Source organism: Cylas formicarius, unplaced genomic scaffold, assembly GCF_029955315.1.
Source record: "Cylas formicarius isolate icCylForm1 unplaced genomic scaffold, icCylForm1.1 PGA_scaffold_12__32_contigs__length_19106922, whole genome shotgun sequence".
In the NCBI taxonomy this organism is placed as follows: domain Eukaryota; kingdom Metazoa; phylum Arthropoda; class Insecta; order Coleoptera; family Brentidae; genus Cylas; species Cylas formicarius.
This window is the reverse complement of record NW_026844225.1, coordinates 13,513,773-13,532,448: the sequence shown is the minus strand read 5'-3', so window position 1 is coordinate 13,532,448 and position 18,676 is coordinate 13,513,773. Positions and strand designations below refer to the sequence as shown.

The following is an 18,676-nucleotide window of genomic DNA, read 5'->3' as shown; positions in this document are numbered from 1 at the left end:
TTTAACTGGCTGTTTTATAAAAATTAACATCTGGCGCAAATTCCTATGGAAAATTAGTCTAGGTTTATTTATTTACGTACGTTCAATGATGTGGAATGCATATATACAAAAAGTCACTCGTAATATAGTGATAATGGGAAATTTGTAATATGTGCGATTATAAAGCAAGGATAATTACACCTTTTGGCAAGAGTCCCTAATACAATTAGTTTTTAATTGGTATAATATGGCACCTTATAATAATAAAAAGCAATAATAAAATAAAATATTTCTCTTCAATTTTTACCATTTTAATGTTTTAGAACTAAATGCCGAACTAATGAGAACAGTCGGAACAATGTACGATAAAGAAATAAACAGTAAAAGTGTTGTCTATCTCCCTCTCTGTTCAAAATGTACAAGGACAATGTGTTAAAACAGTGGACGCAGAAATGTAAGAATAACGACCTAATGCGGTCCAAAATTACGAAGACCTAAATTATTTGACAAGGAAACTGATTGAACAATGTGAACTCTGGGGAATTGATGTGAACATAGGAAAAACATACATGTCTATAGGGCGCAACACGGACACATGAAATTAGATAATACAGTTACTTTTAACAAAACTTCTGGATTCTTCCTGCGTCGGTTCTTGCTGAGTCGAAATTGCTGACGTTTCGCCAGTCATCATCCTGTTGGCTTCTTCAGAGCTTGACTGAAACTGACAATTTCGACTCAGCAAAAACCGACGCTGGAGGAATCCAGAAATATTGTAAAAAGTATTACAGTAGCCTGTGGAAGTCTCCTTGAAAAATTAAATAATATAGTTATTAAACGAACACTTACAGATATTTTCACGTACAAATTGGAGAAATGGACAAAAAAAAAAACGAAATCCTTCGAGACAAAAGAGAGCAAAAGAAGAATATATAACACAATAGTTAAGAGCGTAATAAAGTCATATCGATCAGAAGCATGCTCAAGCAAAGGAAGTACGGAAAAACCTTAAATGGACTTCTAGAGGCAATCAGGACGAAGGGACTATAGACAGAGAGATTAGAGAAAGATCTTTTAGACAAAAACCAACTCTCAATTATTCATAAGTTGTACTTTTCAATTATAGAAAAGAGTTTAAATGGTAATAAGGTCTTCCCAGAAGTATCCATTGTTTTAAATACATTGTAGATAAATTTATAGTTGCCTAGTAGTACCAACGGGGAAGTAAAAAAACAAATTTGAGACACCGGGCCTGCTACCACATTTTCTGTTCTGTATTGATTTATTGACTTTATCATTTTCGATCAACTGTCAGTTGAGAGTAAGGTTGCTACTGTCATCTTGGTGCTAGTTAAGCATGCAGCTATCAATTTTAATTTACAATCCTCAATCATCGATATCATTTTTATTCAAAAATTCATTGTGCAATCCGGCAAGTTTTTTTCCCATTCTATGCAAACAAACTTAGCGAACACGAATTTTTCTTAAAATTAAATAGCTTTTTGACTTCTATGCCAAACTAATGAGACCCAGGAAGCTCGATAGCTGCGCTTACGACTGAATCCTTTCCACAGCAAAATCAAGGCGAGAGAAATGCAAAATACAAAAGGCAAGACAAGGCATCACGGCACTAATTGAAGTCGAAACACGCTTTTCGAAAACGTACTGACTGATTTTCTGTTGGTGAAAAGGTTTAGCTTTGTGCGGTACCTTTTGCATTTGCTTTTGACTATGTTTTTTGCTTCTGGGTTCAAACTAAGGACCACGAAAACCTTATGTTGTTTTGTGATTTCGCTCATGGCGTTTTCTGATCCTGGATTTAAATTTGGGATCTTTCCTTTCATTTATTTCAGAGTTTTGAGTAATTTTCATGCAAATTTCATATTCCTTAAGATCTTTCTGCAGTTTAATTATTATGACAATAAAATAAATATTCGTTTACCAAGCACGAACGAAAGCACTGGAAACGTGTACGGCCGTGTGCATTAATTAACTGACTCTCCCTTTTGGTTTACTGGAACGAATATTAAACAATACAAACAACATCTAAAATATCGTTATATCCTTGGCAAAACCGTCCTTAAATCAAATATACACCCCCACATCGCAGATATTATGCAAATTTCCTTAAAACGCGACCAATGATATGCCACATACAGTGCCGTGAATTAAATTCTATTTATGATTTACTTCCTTATTCACGTTTTCGTCAATTAGCGATACCCGCGATTGTGTTTGGTACCCATTAGTACAAAAAATTAGAACAATCTTCAAATGATCTGATGTGATACAAACGTTTGTGCCGCCAATGGTTCAGTTTTGAAATGAACTGGACGCACATGACAGGTGATGGGAAGAAATACGAACACATACATCGGTTAATTTGTGTAAACAATGAAAATGTGGTTTCGAAGAAATATTTAACAAACATTTGTTGTGTATATTTATCTAAATCCATATAAGCGGCTTCGTTTGGAAATATAAATATTCTAGCGTGGAGGTTCTTTTTTGCTGTCTTTTTGTTTAAACGTTAACAATATTTAACTAGACATGATGCATAAGGAAAAACAAATAGCTATTAAAAAATGAAATGCCATTAATGGAATCGGTGTCTTTCAAAGATATACGGAGTTGTTTGAAAATTACTAGCGGATATTGTTTACATATACTTATGTTAGGAGAGCTTTTTAGAAACAATGGTATGGGATTTTGCGGTTTCTATCATCGTCGAAAGTTTCGCAAAACTCAAATTATAGCGTTTTTATATTAATACATGTTTACATTGAATAATATATGTCTTTACGTAAAAAATAATATAGATAAGACCGCATGCATGTTGATTAAACGTCAGGATAGATATTAAAATAAATACTAAAACATTGCATGGGTGTCTAGTAGAGAACCTAACTAGGTTCTCCCGATGATCCTGAATGTGGACAAACGGAAAAGTTATTAAAATGCTACTTCTAAAAGCTTAAATATCTAAAAGTATCAAAGCAAAAGTTTTATTTTCTAATAATACACATAACTATGCAACAAGGGCACATAATAATATTTATCAGATTTATCCTAGGTCTAAAATATCACTGAACAATCCCTTTGTAAATGCATCAAAAACTCCCTAATACGGTTATTGTAAATTATACCATTTACAAAACTTCTGAATTCCTCGTGCCTATGAATCGAAACTGCATTAGATTTTAGAGATTTTAAAGCAATGCGTTCAGGGTTCGGAATATTAGGTTTAGGAGGTTTCGATTTTTTTAAAGGATTTTTGCAGTTTCAAATCGAATTTCATTGGTTGTTAAATATGGAAATTTGTTTAGGAGAGACCCGACATTTGAAATTATTCCAGTCTGCAAAAGTGTCCAGTGTATGGTAGTTGGACTTTGAGTTTCACTAGTGTTGAAGTTAGTTTTTCAAATTGTTGAATGGGATCTTGGGTAGAAGATAAACGAAGATTTTCAGCTTTATCATGAATCATATTTGAAAGGATATCGAACTCAAATGGGGACAAGATGGAAGCAATTTCAAGGTGTAGAGACAGGAGATTTATCTACTTCTTTACGGGTATCATGAATTCTTTCTCGAAATAAAGCAAAACTAGATGTACGAATAATTTTATAAGCGGATGAGGATCTGACAACGTAACAAAAAAGTCATACAGAGTAATCAGTCGGTGATCTTCTAACTTTCTGCTCTTGGGCTTGATGTCTTCGCCATAAAGGCTTGTTAGATTTTCAAAGACACTTCCACAGGCTATTGTAATACTACTTACAACAGTTTCAGTAAAACTCTGAAGAAGCCAACAAGATGATTGGCGAAACGCCAGCAAGTTTTTTAAATAGCATTACAATAGCCTGTGGAAGTTTCTTTGAAAAATTAGGTTATTGTAAATTATAGTAAATAAATACATTATCGATTTACAAATAATAATACTAATAATAATATTTTCATGAGACGCCAGTTGAGGAAATAATGTTTCTACGCGAGTCCCCTTTCTTTTATCTTATTTATGTTAAGAAATGTTGAAGGGTCACACAGTCGTCGAAGTAAGTCTGTAGGGAGTGCTTCCATTCTTCGTTTATCAAAATGTAGACACTAGGCAAGGCATAAATGCACATCAAATTCCTCCGTTTGACTAATCGGCCTGTTTACGTGTACATAATTGTTTATGAACAATATTGCGCAAATTTTAATCGTCGAAATAAAAAAGAAAAACATTTTTTTTACCGCTATTTAATCTTTTTTTTGTAATAATTACCGCGCCGCTGGCCAAGTCACAAATAAATACAACATTATTCGATTGAAGAAAAGCGGAACATGGTATCTTGTTTCTTTCTCGTTTTTCCACGTGCAAGACAAGGATAGGGACGCAAACGCCGGTGTAATTGATTGGCATACGTAAACAACATCCCGGCTGTGTTGTCAGATATCCTTTTTTTCAAATGCACAAATGCTTGCCGTCTTAGGGCGTTTTATATAGTCGCAACGTTGTCGATGTTTAATTCTAAAGTGTCTTTAGAGTAGCCACAGTTTAGCCAGAATTACACGAAACAAAGCATTTGACTTGACATTTCTTCTGCCAAAATCAACATAGTTATACAAATTAAAAGTTTTATGTTCTTATTTACCGCGCCTCGAGCTACACGGTGCAGAGTATAGCAAATTTTCGGCATAATCAAGTTTTAATTTGTTATAATAATAATTTTTTATTTATTCAATGGTAGTAACTAACTTAGTAATTCCGACCAAATAGAAGAGCGGACTTTTGCCCAGATCGGACACGTTAAAAAATAAAACGTGGCAACAGCGCTACTTGTATAATAAACATCTTTTATCTGTACATCATGTTTATTTGTTTATTATAATCTGACGTCAGTTGTTTATCCGACTTGACAGAATTAGAAATATATTGGAAGGCTACAACTTTTCGTACGTAAATTTTACACAAAGCTACCGGCTGATATATTTTTATAACACATGTCCGGTGATTTCCATTATTATTTCTTTCTTTAAAAACTATTCCAGGGTGGCTAACAATGTCGCGGAGGTTAACTAATATATTGTTGATTTTTTTTTGCGCGCACAATGTTATAGATTTTTTTTTGAAGGTATTATACACCGTGTCCCAGTCTAATTTTAATATTTCGACATGGGTACATTTTGATTATACGAGGGGGACTGTAAAAGTGAAAAAAACCTGCAAAACTTGTGGCTATTGCATCCACTGAATTCTTTGTGTGTGTGTGTGTGTGTAACTATTTAGAAACTAGAGCAAACGTCGTGTTGCTTGCTGCGCAAATTTTCAAAATCGTTCTATTTATTAAACAAAAATTAATGTATAAATAAATAATGTGACGAAATATAAATTCGTGTTGATTCGTTAATAATTAAACGAAATATTGCGCGTAGGTATTGACATGAAGGTGTCAACCCAATTGTTCTGCGTAGTTTTCGAACAATTAAAAAAATACCAACGGTTATTGTTATCTTGTTATTAGTAAGAGTTTTCGGGCGTTAATTTACTATTCCTGCGAACATTACACACGACCTGTTCGAACTTTATCAACAATTGAATAATATGTGTTGACGTAATCGCAATATGAATGTTGTAGGTCAGTGCGACGATCGATTGGGTTTTTTGAAAAATCGTTTCTGATAAATAGTGCCCTTTTTTAAATAATGGAAAATGCGGTTAGATTGCAACAACGATAAATACCCGTGTAGATAATTTGTAGGCAACGAAAACAAATTTTGAACAAACGCGACGAGGCGAATAAAACGTTATTTTTTTAAACTGGTTATAAAATTGTTTTGTCATTAAAATAAAATTCGAAAACAAACATCCTAAGGGTACGACGATAATAATTGTCGACAGCGTATTAATTGTGTTTTATTAGTTGATAAATTTTATTATTATTTTTGATAATTTACAGTGGCCTTCGTTGTCATGTAAAAACTTAGTGTCCGGATGTTGCTTTGTTATCTACATGGCTTTTAAATTAAAAATTTTAGATTGACTGATTGATATTAATTTACAAAATATTTAAAAAAAAACACAAAAACCTATTATGGCTATTCGCGATGGCTATAAAAATAAAATTTTTGAAAGTTCCAGAAAATTTAAGAAATATTAAAAATTTTAGACTGTTTTTTAGGCAATTTAAAATCTATTCACGTATTGTTATAAATAAGTAAATTTCTCCAACGCTGTGATAAATAATAGTAAGTATTCTCGAAGTCAGAGCTATTAAGAGAGAATTTCTTGTTATATATTACCTTATTGATTTAGAACAATAGAGAAGTGTAAAAAAACTATCGCTTTATTTTTAAGTTTGTTTTGTTTGTTTGTTTGTTAATATTTTTTTATAATAACTATTTTTTGGTGATTTTAAATACTGTAATGTTAAATTTCGTTCTCCAACTCTTTGTCCAACTTATATCTGCTAACGGATTACGTATTGAATGGAATACTTCGTTAAGACTACACGTATCTTTGTACGAAAATCTGTCCGCCTACAAGTTCCTAAAGTAAAGTGGTTTAAAAATACCGGAAAAAAATATTCGTTATTACTCTTCTGCCACAGGAAACGTCAAGACGAAATTAATAAAAAAATTTAATTATGATTTTAATTACATTGGAAACTGTCACCTGAATGCGATGGAAAAAGATCCGGAAGAAACGACAAAAGGCCTTACAACGAGGGCAGCAATTTTTAACAAGTGTTTACAAGCGGCATTATAAGCAGTTATACGACGTATTTTCTTTTTTGTTGCTCCCCTCGTCTCGAGATTTAGCCGAGCCTCAAGAATTTGAACTGGAAGACGATTTGTTTACACAAAATTATAAACCATTCTTCGGTATTTTTCGTACGCGAGTTAATACGACGTATCGGACCAGTGGCGGGGGCGCGGCGGTTGCTGTCTAATTTCGAACATATTGTTTAGAACAAAATCACGTTTTTATATTAAGCAATGCTGTGAAGTACAATTTCAAACCGTTTTTATCTTTCGACAGCAAGCCTTAAAATTGTCCTCGCAAACTCCGGCCATTATCTGTACATGTAAATAAAAACTACTAAATAATGTTCTATATATCTGGCGTACACACACGCAGACGCACTTGAAAACCGTATTTTTAAGAATTATTACATTGTTACACTTCAAATTAAGCGTGTAAAAATAAACCAGTCTTATCAATTCCGACCTTGAATTGTTTATAAATATTTATCGGGAAAAATACTATTACATTTTAGCCTACAAATTTATACTTGTATCAAATCTATAATTTCTGATAATTAATTTTTTATATTTAAAATTAGAATGATTACTAATATTAACTTAATGTCGGCAGAATGACGGAACAAACATCCGCAATCGTTTCGAATATTTTTAATTTAATTGTTTTGTCAAATAATAACTCGACCCCAGCCGACATTAAAACGAGAATTAATATTTGTTTAGGTGTATTGTTTTTCGTTTAGACACAATCGTCCCCATTTCAACGGTCTCCGTTTACGAGGGACAAAAAGAAATGGTAAAAAATGCAATATAAGTTTCCGCTTTGGGTTTTAAATCTTCCTTACAAAGGTTTTTCGGTGATACTCTCGAGCTCTTCCAGACTGTCGAAGTTATTATGATACCATTACGGTGTAAACAACAAACAAGGGAGGATCGGAATTTATTGCTAAGCCACAGACCCCGTTTTTCCGAATGTAGTCTGATTTTACAGTAGTTAAAAAAACCAAGTATGACATATTTAAAAATGTCGTTTAAAAATTAACTTTTCGGTTTCAGCAAACCATGGCGGTATTTTAGACGGAAGCAATTTTTAAAGGCTGTATATAATTTAAAGTCGTTTCTTTTATCTTTTTCGGGTTTATATCTGTAAAATATTCCATATTAACTTTTCCTCTAGGGGAAGTTACACGCTCTCCCGAATTTTCACACTTTGGAGATCAAGGAAACTTTTGAAATAACGGTGTTGTTCTGAATTAAATGGCCTGTTATTATTACGCAGTTTCTTGGATATATACAGTTCTCGTAGGGTAGGTAAACATATTTGCACTAAGTTGGTGTTTCTTTATTGATATAGTTACCGAAGTGAATCTAGCTTCTATAGAGTATATTTCCTACGTAGCGTATTTTTTGTGTGATGATATTCATCTTCTGGAATTAAAAAAAAAATCTACTTACACTATATCGGGAATGTCTGATGTTCGAAAGCCAAGGGCTAGTTGTTGATGGATAATGGCTTTTTGACCACCCCACGGAACTTTCATAAGGAACGTCGCCTATATGGCCCTAGAAATAATACATTATACATTTTTTTAAAATCGGGTGTTGTATTACATTGAAACATATGTATAATTAGTTTTTATTGAGACTAAAAAAAGTTTCGTTCAATTAAGGTTTGAGAATAAAATGTTAATCGCCTAAATCATTGATAAAAAATAATAATAAAAATAAAAAATGCACGATATTTAAAAAACGAGTGAAATTAGTTTACCCCAATATCCGTGGCGAGTTAACTGACGTATTTGGGGGTATTTCGGAGTAGCAATTTCAAGGTCATTAGGGGAAGCGTAATCCCTCCTAACCGGAAAATAAAAGCAAAATATAGCGGCGAAACCATCAACACGGGAGATTTCGGATTTTTTTGCTGCATCGGGTCTCCCCGTTTTACCCCAGAACAATCGCCTTTGCTAATGAATAAAATTATGGGAAAATATTTTATAAATTGATTCACTTTGGCCTTTTCAACTTAATCTCCATCCTTACGAAGTTCATTAGATTTTTTGTTGCTCTTGTATCGATTAAAAAGTTTTAGGGGGTAAAACGAAGTGCAACAAACCCTTTTCCATATAATATTTTATTTAGGTACTTTTTATAAAGTTAGTCGTATTAGTTTTGGTAAGGTCCCAACGTTACGGGGTGATTTATTAATTCACGTGTCATGTTAGCTTAAAATAAAAAAAGTTTCAATATATTACAAGCATTAAAACAATTAACTGAAATTTGGTACACTTATTCCATATCAAGACACCTACAGGGTGGAACATTTCATTAAATCATTACAACATTACAACCCAAACTTTTTCGTGGAAAGTTCCTGGGTTTTAGTTATCGCAGCATAAGGTTTACCCTTCAATTTTGACACTTTTATGGTTTTCCGTTTCGAAATAAAACGGAAAATCCATCTGCATCGTCACTGCTTGTGTTAAAATAAGAAAAAAGTTTGTTAGGATGGGTTCTTTTCAGGGAAAGTACTTTACATGTCAAATAAAAATCACGTTTAAGATATTGAATGAAGAGGAAGTAAAAAAGTTATAGCATATTTTTTATTGTAGCTCTCAATCCATAAAATCAAAGGTTCAATCCAAGATTGGGTTATGCCTCTTGATACAATCTTCAATTTCTTTGAAATCAATTTTTTTGATTTTCTATCCTCACCTCACCATTCAGCCTGAAAATCAAAAAAAAAAGCATAAATATATTAATATTTCAGAGCTCGTATCTTCCTCCTAAGTTTACGTTATGTATTAGTGAATCACTTTATATATAGAATTGAATCTGAAATATAATGTTGGAGGGAATCTTTTTTTGTCAAGAAACTGCTCTATGGCTGATCGAAAATAGTCAACTTCAAGGTTTCGTCCCATTAAAGATTCAAAGAATCTCAAACAACATACGAAGTCACGTCGAATGTATCCACCATATGATTTCCCTATATTTTTGAACTGATTGATAATGCTTATTTCTTATTAACAGTCGAAAGTCGGTTAGACAAACGTATTCTCTATATTTCCAAAAAGTAGTTGTTCAAAAATTCATCTACTTATCAGTGTCTATATAATTTGGTTTTTCCTATTCAACCCTCCATTTCCGGTATGTTATCATAATTATTCTTCTCGCTAATTTACAGATCTTTATGGTTGCGTTTTGTGTCACGTCAGCATTAGCTGAGTTAAATGTTTTTCACTTCTAACCGAACAACCGAATCTTTCCTGGATACGACGACTGTTTTGAAAAACATGACAATTATTGCGTGATTAACGGTTCTTTTTTCCAGTTAGGCGAAACGCATTCCATCTAAGGAATTGTTTGGGGTTAAACAAGATGTGTTCGTTCGAATGACTCGCAGCAACGTGTTTGTGTCGAGATCTGAAAGAAAACACGGACACCTGCGGCAAAAATAAACATCCCAACATTTATATACAAACATGGGCCGTGAAAAAAAATGGCTTTCTTGCCGACTGACTCAGCGTATAGCCGTGATGGCTTGGACATGCTGATCCGAGCTTGTTCGAATATGTTATTTTACCGATTAAAGCGACTTTGTTTCCCGTATCTGCTGATAAGCAGCAAAATGTATTTTATTCTTGCAATAACGTTAGATCTCGGTTACGTTGTTGTTACAGGAAACTGTAGCCCTATGGACCAACAGCAATTCGTGACGTTAATGTAAACTGACGGATGCATAAATTATAAACAAACGCCACGAAGTCAAAATAAACGAGTTACAAAGTTAGTTATCGAAAATCTTGCGGACTGTCGGATAAATCCGGGGTGAACCAGAAATTCGGACCGGATAAAATTCCGCGCCCGGAGCGAATCCGGAACTAAACGGGAAGGAACATGGCGATGTTTTATAGTAGGAAAGGGCGCGAGAAGTCGACGCGTTTACACAAATGAAATTATAATATCTTTTTCGACTAAATTCAATGTCCCGTATAAATTTCCTTTCCGACATTAAAGTTATAAAATATAAACCTTTAAGTCTACCAATGCAGCCGTTTATCTCCCCCTATTGCTGTTTTACTTTTCCGTCTTTATCGTAGGCGTTTTTATAAAATGTTTCACTCAAGAGTGGAGCAATAAGAATTGAAATTACGTTGCGGATAGTTATTATACAATAAAAAGAAAATACCCACGTTATTCCTTTAAAATCTAAGCAGGAAATTCTTATGAAAAACATGGTCAGCAAAAATCAGAGAGGAAAATAACTCTCTGAGCTGAAACTTTATTTTGTTTTAAAAAATTTGGCAATATAAAAATACCACCTTTGCACGATTTTAGGGAAGATGAAACAATTCATATTAAAGTGCTTTCGGATATGAAGGCTTTCGTGTTAAAGCGACGCAATTATTCGTTAAGGAACAAAATAAGTCTTGACGTGGTTCCAACAATATGGAAAGGTTCAATGAGCACAGACCAGCAATTTCTGGCATGGGTAGTTAATGAGTACGCTAACTAACACCAACTGTACCTATAATTGAAGCAAATATGATAAAGACGAAATTAATAGCTATAAGCATATTTTTAAAGAAACTTTCACAGGCTACTATAATACTTTTTATAAGACTTCTGGATTCCTCCTGCGTCGGCTTTGGCTGGATCGAACTTTCTAAGGTATCGCCAATCATCCTGTTGGCCTCTTCAGAGCTTCACTGAATCTGCCAACAAGTCAACAGGATAATTGGCGAAACGTTAGCTAGTTAGAAGAAGTTTTATAAAAAGAAGCTATAAGCATATTTACACTAGCATTTTGATAGCAGAAAAACATAATCCCATAGACATGGGACATGGGTTTTGTACTACTGGCCAACTTAAGACGAAAGATTGGACCGTCTGTTTAAGCCATTCGTTAAAGACGTGATGCCAGAAAATTGGCAAACCTCTGTCCAGAATGCCATTATATATTATTGAGTCATCATCTGAAGATATGTAGAAAAAAAATTGATTTGGAGAATAGCTAGTAATCTTAAGATCACGATGGCGTGGTAAAGTGAAACACATTTTCAAGTATAATCGCAATAGTACCAAACTGTGCAAATGGCATAAATTAAAGGTGGGTTATCCAGTGAAAGTTTGCTGGCCTAAATGAGATTTTATTACTCTATTATCTGAGGAAACCGACTAGTTATTAATCATGCCCAAAACGGAAACTTTTCAGCAACACCCGTCCATCGACGATTGGTTTTAGAATAGATTATATTTACTCTAGTTTGAACTGTCTGTTCGGTATGCTCGGAAAAGTGTAAGCAAAATTTTTCACTGTAACGCACGGTGCTTTTTATAAACCTCTAACAAGCACGCAACATAAAGTAAATTGTTTAGCATTTTGTGTTTTAATTTACAAATGGCCTTGTTTTCCCTTGTTTATTTTCTTTATCTGATACACATAAGCATTTGTGTTGGAATATTTATATTATTACGTCATATCCGACAAGACCCCGCAACAAAGAGGCGCCGCCTTGTTTTTTTTGCCGATCGTAAAATGTATCGGCGTCTCAGGCAAAAAGGACAGGGTGGGCAAGTTGCGGTGAGGAGATAATTAGGGTATTATTATGCGATGTTTTTTGGGTTTACGATAAGTTAGTTAAGACGTAGTTGTCGAACCGGGAGGATTAGACTCGATTCTGCTTCATTACGTTATTTTTATTTTGATTATCCTTACAAAGCAGCGGTGGGATTTTACTAAAATCACTTACAATCGTTTTCGTTTTTTTTTTTTCTCTTCTCGGACAAGTTAAAATTATTGTACGTCATGGGAAGATTTAAATCGAAAACAGTTACAAGTGAAAAGCGTAATACACGGAAAGAACGTTCATCCTCGTCTTCGGGAAGTGATAGTGACAGTTCGAATTCGAGTTATAGCTCTTCCGATAATAGCTCGAGGAGAAAACGGACAATAAAACGTTTGAGGAAAGAATTAAATGATTTAAAAAGGCGTAAGCCGGTCTTTCGCGCGGGAGACGAACTTTTAGTGCCAAAATTTGACCCAAGTCGGGATGACGTGATGGTGGATAATTGGTTGAGTAAAGTGGATAGTTTGGCAGAACGTTATCAGTGGGACGATGATACTATTCTTCGAATAATTTCCGGACGATTACGAGGTAACGCTCGTCAATGGTACGACGAGAACTTGGAGTACGACTCAAGCTGGATTGAAATTAAAACATCAATGAGCCTCTATTTCCGTAAGTCTGTTCCATTTTCCAAGTTACTAAAGGACGCTGCTAATTACGAAACTAAGCCGGGACAAAACATAGGAGATTATTGTTTTAAAAAAATGTCTAAATTAAGGGCACTTAACATAAATATACCTGACGTTTATTTGATTGACGCAGTAATCGACGGTATTAAAGACGATAATATATCGCGAACTGTTAGAGCCGCACAACATGAGAATGCCAATGCACTTTATGCGTATCTAAACACCGTGGGTAACATGCCTACCGAAATTTATAGTTTTCATGAGAATAACACCAAATTCAAACGTCCGCCTTGGACTAGAACGCTTAAAAAAGGTGTTAATCCAACTTCGTGCACATAACTTTACTTTAAAAATCAGTAAGTGCGTATTTCTTGCAACTACTCTAGAATATCTTGGGAGAGAAATCAGTGCAGAAGGAGTGAGGCCAGGTAAGAAGAATATTCAAGCGGTATTGGATATGAGTTATCCTTCCAACGTTAAGCAAGTGCGTCAATTTCTTGGATTAGCAAGTTATTTTCGAAAATTTGTCAAGAACTTCTCCATGATTGTCGAGCCTCTAACAAAATTAACTCTCAAAAGTGCGAATTGGATATGGAGCGTACCACAAAAAGAAGCATTTCACCAAATTCAACAAAAGCTTATATCTTGTCCAATTCTTGCAATATATAACCCTAAATTAGAAACCGAACTTCACACAGACGCATGTTCCATCGGTGTCGGGGCAATATTGCTTCAATACGATGCTGAGGGTAATACGCACGTTGTCTCTTACTTTAGCAAAAAAAAACAACAAGCGACCAAAGGCAGTACCACTCATACGAACTCGAGACTATGGCTGTAGTTTATGCCTTAAAATATTTTCGGGTCTATTTATTGGGGATAAACTTTAAAGTGTTTACGGATTGTAATGCCTTGCGAACGAGCTTATCAAAGAAGGATTTGATCCCGCGCATTGGAAGATGGTGGCCGCAAATTCAAGAATATACCTTCGAAATTGAGTACAGGGCCGGCAAAAAGATGACGCATGTTGACGCTCTTAGCAGAAACCCCAAATCGAACAATAATTTTAAAGTTGAAGTTTTTCAAATAGACTTGACAGAAGCTTACTGGATTACCGGCGCACAAATGCAAGATGAACAGATTTGTAGAATCCGAAACATTTTAGCCGATAAAATAAAAAATAGCGATACAAAGTTTTACTTTGAGCAGTATGAGTTAAGGAATAACAAATTATACAAAAAATTAGGAAATGGAACCAAAGCATGGGTTGTTCCACGAGCAGCACGTATGTAAATTTGTCGTTTGTGTCATGATGATTATGGGCATCTTAATGTAGAAAAAGTGTTACGAAGAATTCGTGAAAACTATTGGTTCGCAAAAATGAGGAAATTCGTAACGAAATATGTTAACGCTTGTCTAAGTTGTATGTATTACAAACAGTCGTTTTCTAAACGAGAATGTAAATTGAACCCTATTGAGAAACATCCGATTCCTTTTCATACATTACATGTAGATCATGTTGGGCCGTTTATGACAAGCAAAACGAAGAATAAGTATATTTTTGTGATTGTTGACGCATTTACTAAATTCACTGTAATCGAACCAGTACATAATCAAAAAAGTAAATACGTTATTAGGGTTTTAACCGACCTAATATATCTATTTGGAGTACCTAGCAGAATTATAAGCGATAGAGGGACAGCTTTTACATCTCGAACTTTTAGAACATTTTGTAATACTTATGGGATTAAGCACGTTTTAAATGCCGTTGCTTCGCCCAGAAGTAATGGCCAATGTGAGCGATATAACAAAACCATTGTGGGTGCGCTATCAACAACAGCTGCAGGCAAGGACGAAAGAGATTGGGACAAATAGATAAAACAAGTGCAAATCGCACTTAATACAAGTTTTAATAAGGGTATTAATTCGACCCCCATGAAGGCGCTTATTGGCTCTAATTCAAAACATGCGGCAGAGGCAATAATTCTGAATGAAATCCAAGACGAAATCGATAGGCTAGACCTGGAAGAGCTTAGGTGTAAAATTTCGGATCACATATCGAGGGACCAGAAAAAACAAAAAGAACGCTATGATAAAACACGACGAGATTCCAAAAGGTACAACGACGGTGACCTAGTTAGAGTATTAATAACGAGTATACCTACTACGGGTGCCAGTCATAAGCTTCATCCGAAATACAAAGGCCCTTTTCGCATCACAAAAGTACTATTTAATGACAGATACCAAGTTGAAGACTTACGAGAGGGGTTCAAACGTAGAAGAACTGTTGTAGCCGCAGACCATGTTAAAAAGTGGATTAGTATACAAAACGAAGAGGATTAATGGCAAACGTGCCAATGAGCGAACGTCGCTCGTGCTTTGTATTTTGGCAAACGTGCCTATGAGCGAACGTCGCTCGTGTTTTGTATTTTGGCAAACGTGCCAATGAGCGAACGTCGCTCGTGTTTTGTATTTTGGCAAACGTGCCAATGAGCGAACGTCGCTCGTGTTTTGTATTTTGGCAAACGTGCCTCTGAGCGAACGTCGCTCGTGTTTTGTATTTTGGCAAACGTGCCAATGAGCGAACGTCGCTCGTGTTTTGTATTTTGGCAAACGTGCCAATGAGCGAACGTCGCTCGTGTTTTGTATTTTGGCAAACGTGCCTCTGAGCGAACGTCGCTCGTGTTTTGTATTTTGGCAAACGTGCCAATGAGCGAACGTCGCTCGTGTTTTGTATTTTGGCAAACGTGCCAATGAGCGAACGTCGCTCGTGTTTTGTATTTTGGCAAACGTGCCTATGAGCGAACGTCGCTCGTGTTTTGTATTTTGGCAAACGTGCCAATGAGCGAACGTCGCTCGTGCTTTGTATTTTGGCAAACGTGCCTATGAGCGAACGTCGCTCGTGCTTTGTATTTTGGCAAACGTGCCTATGAGCGAACGTCGCTCGTGTTTTGTATTTTGGCAAACGTGCCAATGAGCGAACGTCGCTCGTGTTTTGTATTTTGGCAAACGTGCCTCTGAGCGAACGTCGCTCGTGTTTTGTATTTTGGCAAACGTGCCAATGAGCGAACGTCGCTCGTGTTTTGTATTTTGGCAAACGTGCCTCTGAGCGAACGTCGCTCGTGTTTTGTATTTTGACAAACGTGCCAATGAGCGAACGTCGCTCGTGTTTTGTATTTTGGCAAACGTGCCTCTGAGCGAACGTCGCTCGTGTTTTGTATTTTGGCAAACGTGCCTATGAGCGAACGTCGCTCGTGCTTTGTATTTTGGCAAACGTGCCAATGAGCGAACTTCGCTCGTGCTTTGTATTTTGGCAAACGTGCCTATGAGCGAACGTCGCTCGTGCTTTGTATTTTGGCAAACGTGCCTATGAGCGAACGTCGCTCGTGTTTTGTATTTTGGCAAACGTGCCAATGAGCGAACGTCGCTCGTGCTTTGTATTTTGGCAAACGTGCCTATGAGCGAACGTCGCTCGTGCTTTGTATTTTAGCAAACGTGCCTATGAGCGAACGTCGCTCGTATTTTGTATTTTGGCAAACGTTGCCTATGAGCGAACGTCGCTGGTGTTTTGTGTTTTGGCAAACGTTGCCTATAAGCAAATGTTGCTTATTTTATTGTTTATAAAGGAATGTCGCTTATGTTTAAGATACCCTACTACCTACAATTGATTATGTTTTTTTTATTACGTAATGATTAAGACTAGGCACCAAGCTAGAATGGTATTGTAGTTTTGAAAGATTGAAGTTACGTTTAAATTTCACCATTAGGTCTGAGGACAGACCAATAGTCAGGATGGCCGAGTGTTGGAATATTTATATTATTACGTCATATCCGACAAGACCCCGCAACAAAGAGGCGCCGCCTTGTTTTTTTTGCCGATCGTAAAATGTATCGGCGTCTCAGGCAAAAAGGACAGGGTGGGCAAGTTGCGGTGAGGAGATAATTAGGGTATTATTATGCGATGTTTTTTGGGTTTACGATAAGTTAGTTAAGACGTAGTTGTCGAACCGGGAGGATTAGACTCGATTCTGCTTCATTACGTTATTTTTATTTTGATTATCCTTACATTTGCGAATCTATATTTACGCGCTGGAACAAACAACCGACATCTTTAAATTTTTTGCCCGGCCGCTTTTGGTTCCACTGAAATTTATACCGAGTGTTCTTGATAAATTAAAGCCTTTATTGTTATACATTAAATTATCCAAATTAACAAGAAGCAAAGTAATGGACAATTCCTAAAATATTTTACGAAGTTTGTCTCAAAGAGTTCAAAAGATCAAAAAACACAGTTTATTGAGGTTATGATAAACATGATTAAACTCTTTTTTTTAAGAAACTTCCACAGGCTACTGTCGGTTTTTGCTGAGTCGAAATTGCTGACATTTTGGCCAATCATCTTGTTGGCTGCTTCAGAGCTTAACTGAAACTGGCTCGCATTTTGCTCTGTACCTGTCTATATATTGTTTGAGGGGGGCGCTAATGAGAGGCATAAACATCGTCTCGGATGAGTGATTCCCAAAATGGTGACAGGTAGAGACCTCAGCCGCGGTTGAGATTGTTAGGTTGTTTATAGATTTCTATAAACTCTCGGATTTTTCGATGGTAGAAGAACTGATTTTATACCAGGTTCCATGAGTGTGTTCGGCAACAGCTGATGAGTTTATTTCTCTTAGTCGTACGGCTCTTTCATGTTCTTTGAGCCTAGCTGATATTTTTCGTCCGGTCTCTCCAATGTATTCTTTGCCGCATATGCAATTTTGTCTTTGACGGACCGAAGATGTTGAGAGATTTTTGGACAACTGGTAAATCTTGTTTTGACGTTATACTTCTTTAGAACTTTTGATATGTGGTCAGTGATATTTTGAATGTAAGGAAGGACCACAGTGGCAAGTGTAGGATTGCTTTCGGCATCATTGCTACACAGGAGGAATCCAGAAGGTTTGTAAAAAGTATGATTAAACTCGTTTAAAACATATTTTAAAGCCGATTCAATAATTAAATAAATTTTCAATTTAAAATGTTAAATATATAAATTAATTATTTAATAAATTCTTTAGTGTTACCTGCACTAAACATCATATTATAAATACTCAATCCTTTGAAATAAATAGAAGCATAAGAATGAGCTGGTTCGTATTTAAGAAACTCTACGTATTGTCTAAGAACAAAAGTCCTGCGTTGTTCCAGTTCTGATATGGTCCCTATACACTTTTACAAGAAAAAATCTAGACAGAATAAAGCTCTATAAAAAGGAAAATGATAGGAATTTCCCTCAAATACTAGAAAAGCAATGATATGGAGATAGGCAGGTCACAACGAACGCTAATAGATGAAACCATAAATCCGATAGGGAAATTTGAAATTGGCGACCGTATTCAGCAAGAAGATCACGCGAAAGATCACATAAGTAAAGAAGAAAAAAAAACTCACGATAGAGAAAACTGAAGACAATAGGGAGAGAACTATTTATTAGAAAAGGGGCTAAATGATGATGATGAAAGCTTGTATTTCATAACATAAAAATTATTAGTTTCCGTAATAATTTTTGACTACACTAGGAGATATCACAAATATACTAGTTACTAAAATCGTATACATTAAATATCTGTTTCGCATTTTAAATAAAAATTTAACTGCTGGCTAAGGTTAAAGTAAGCCTACACAACTGGACTTAAATACAAACGAAGATAA

At 35.5% G+C, this 18,676-nt stretch overlaps 1 protein-coding gene across 2 annotated transcripts in view; it reads right to left on the bottom strand.

The window, feature by feature from the left end:
• Positions 1–18,676, bottom strand: part of LOC132695545 (forkhead box protein P1) — a 130,437-nt gene that overhangs the window by 91,493 nt on the left and 20,268 nt on the right. For both annotated transcript variants that reach the window (XM_060659853.1, XM_060659852.1), the window contains exon 2: positions 8,179–8,286. In XM_060659853.1, the coding sequence (XP_060515836.1) occupies positions 8,179–8,286 (108 nt within the window). The remainder of the gene's footprint in view (positions 1–8,178; positions 8,287–18,676) is intronic.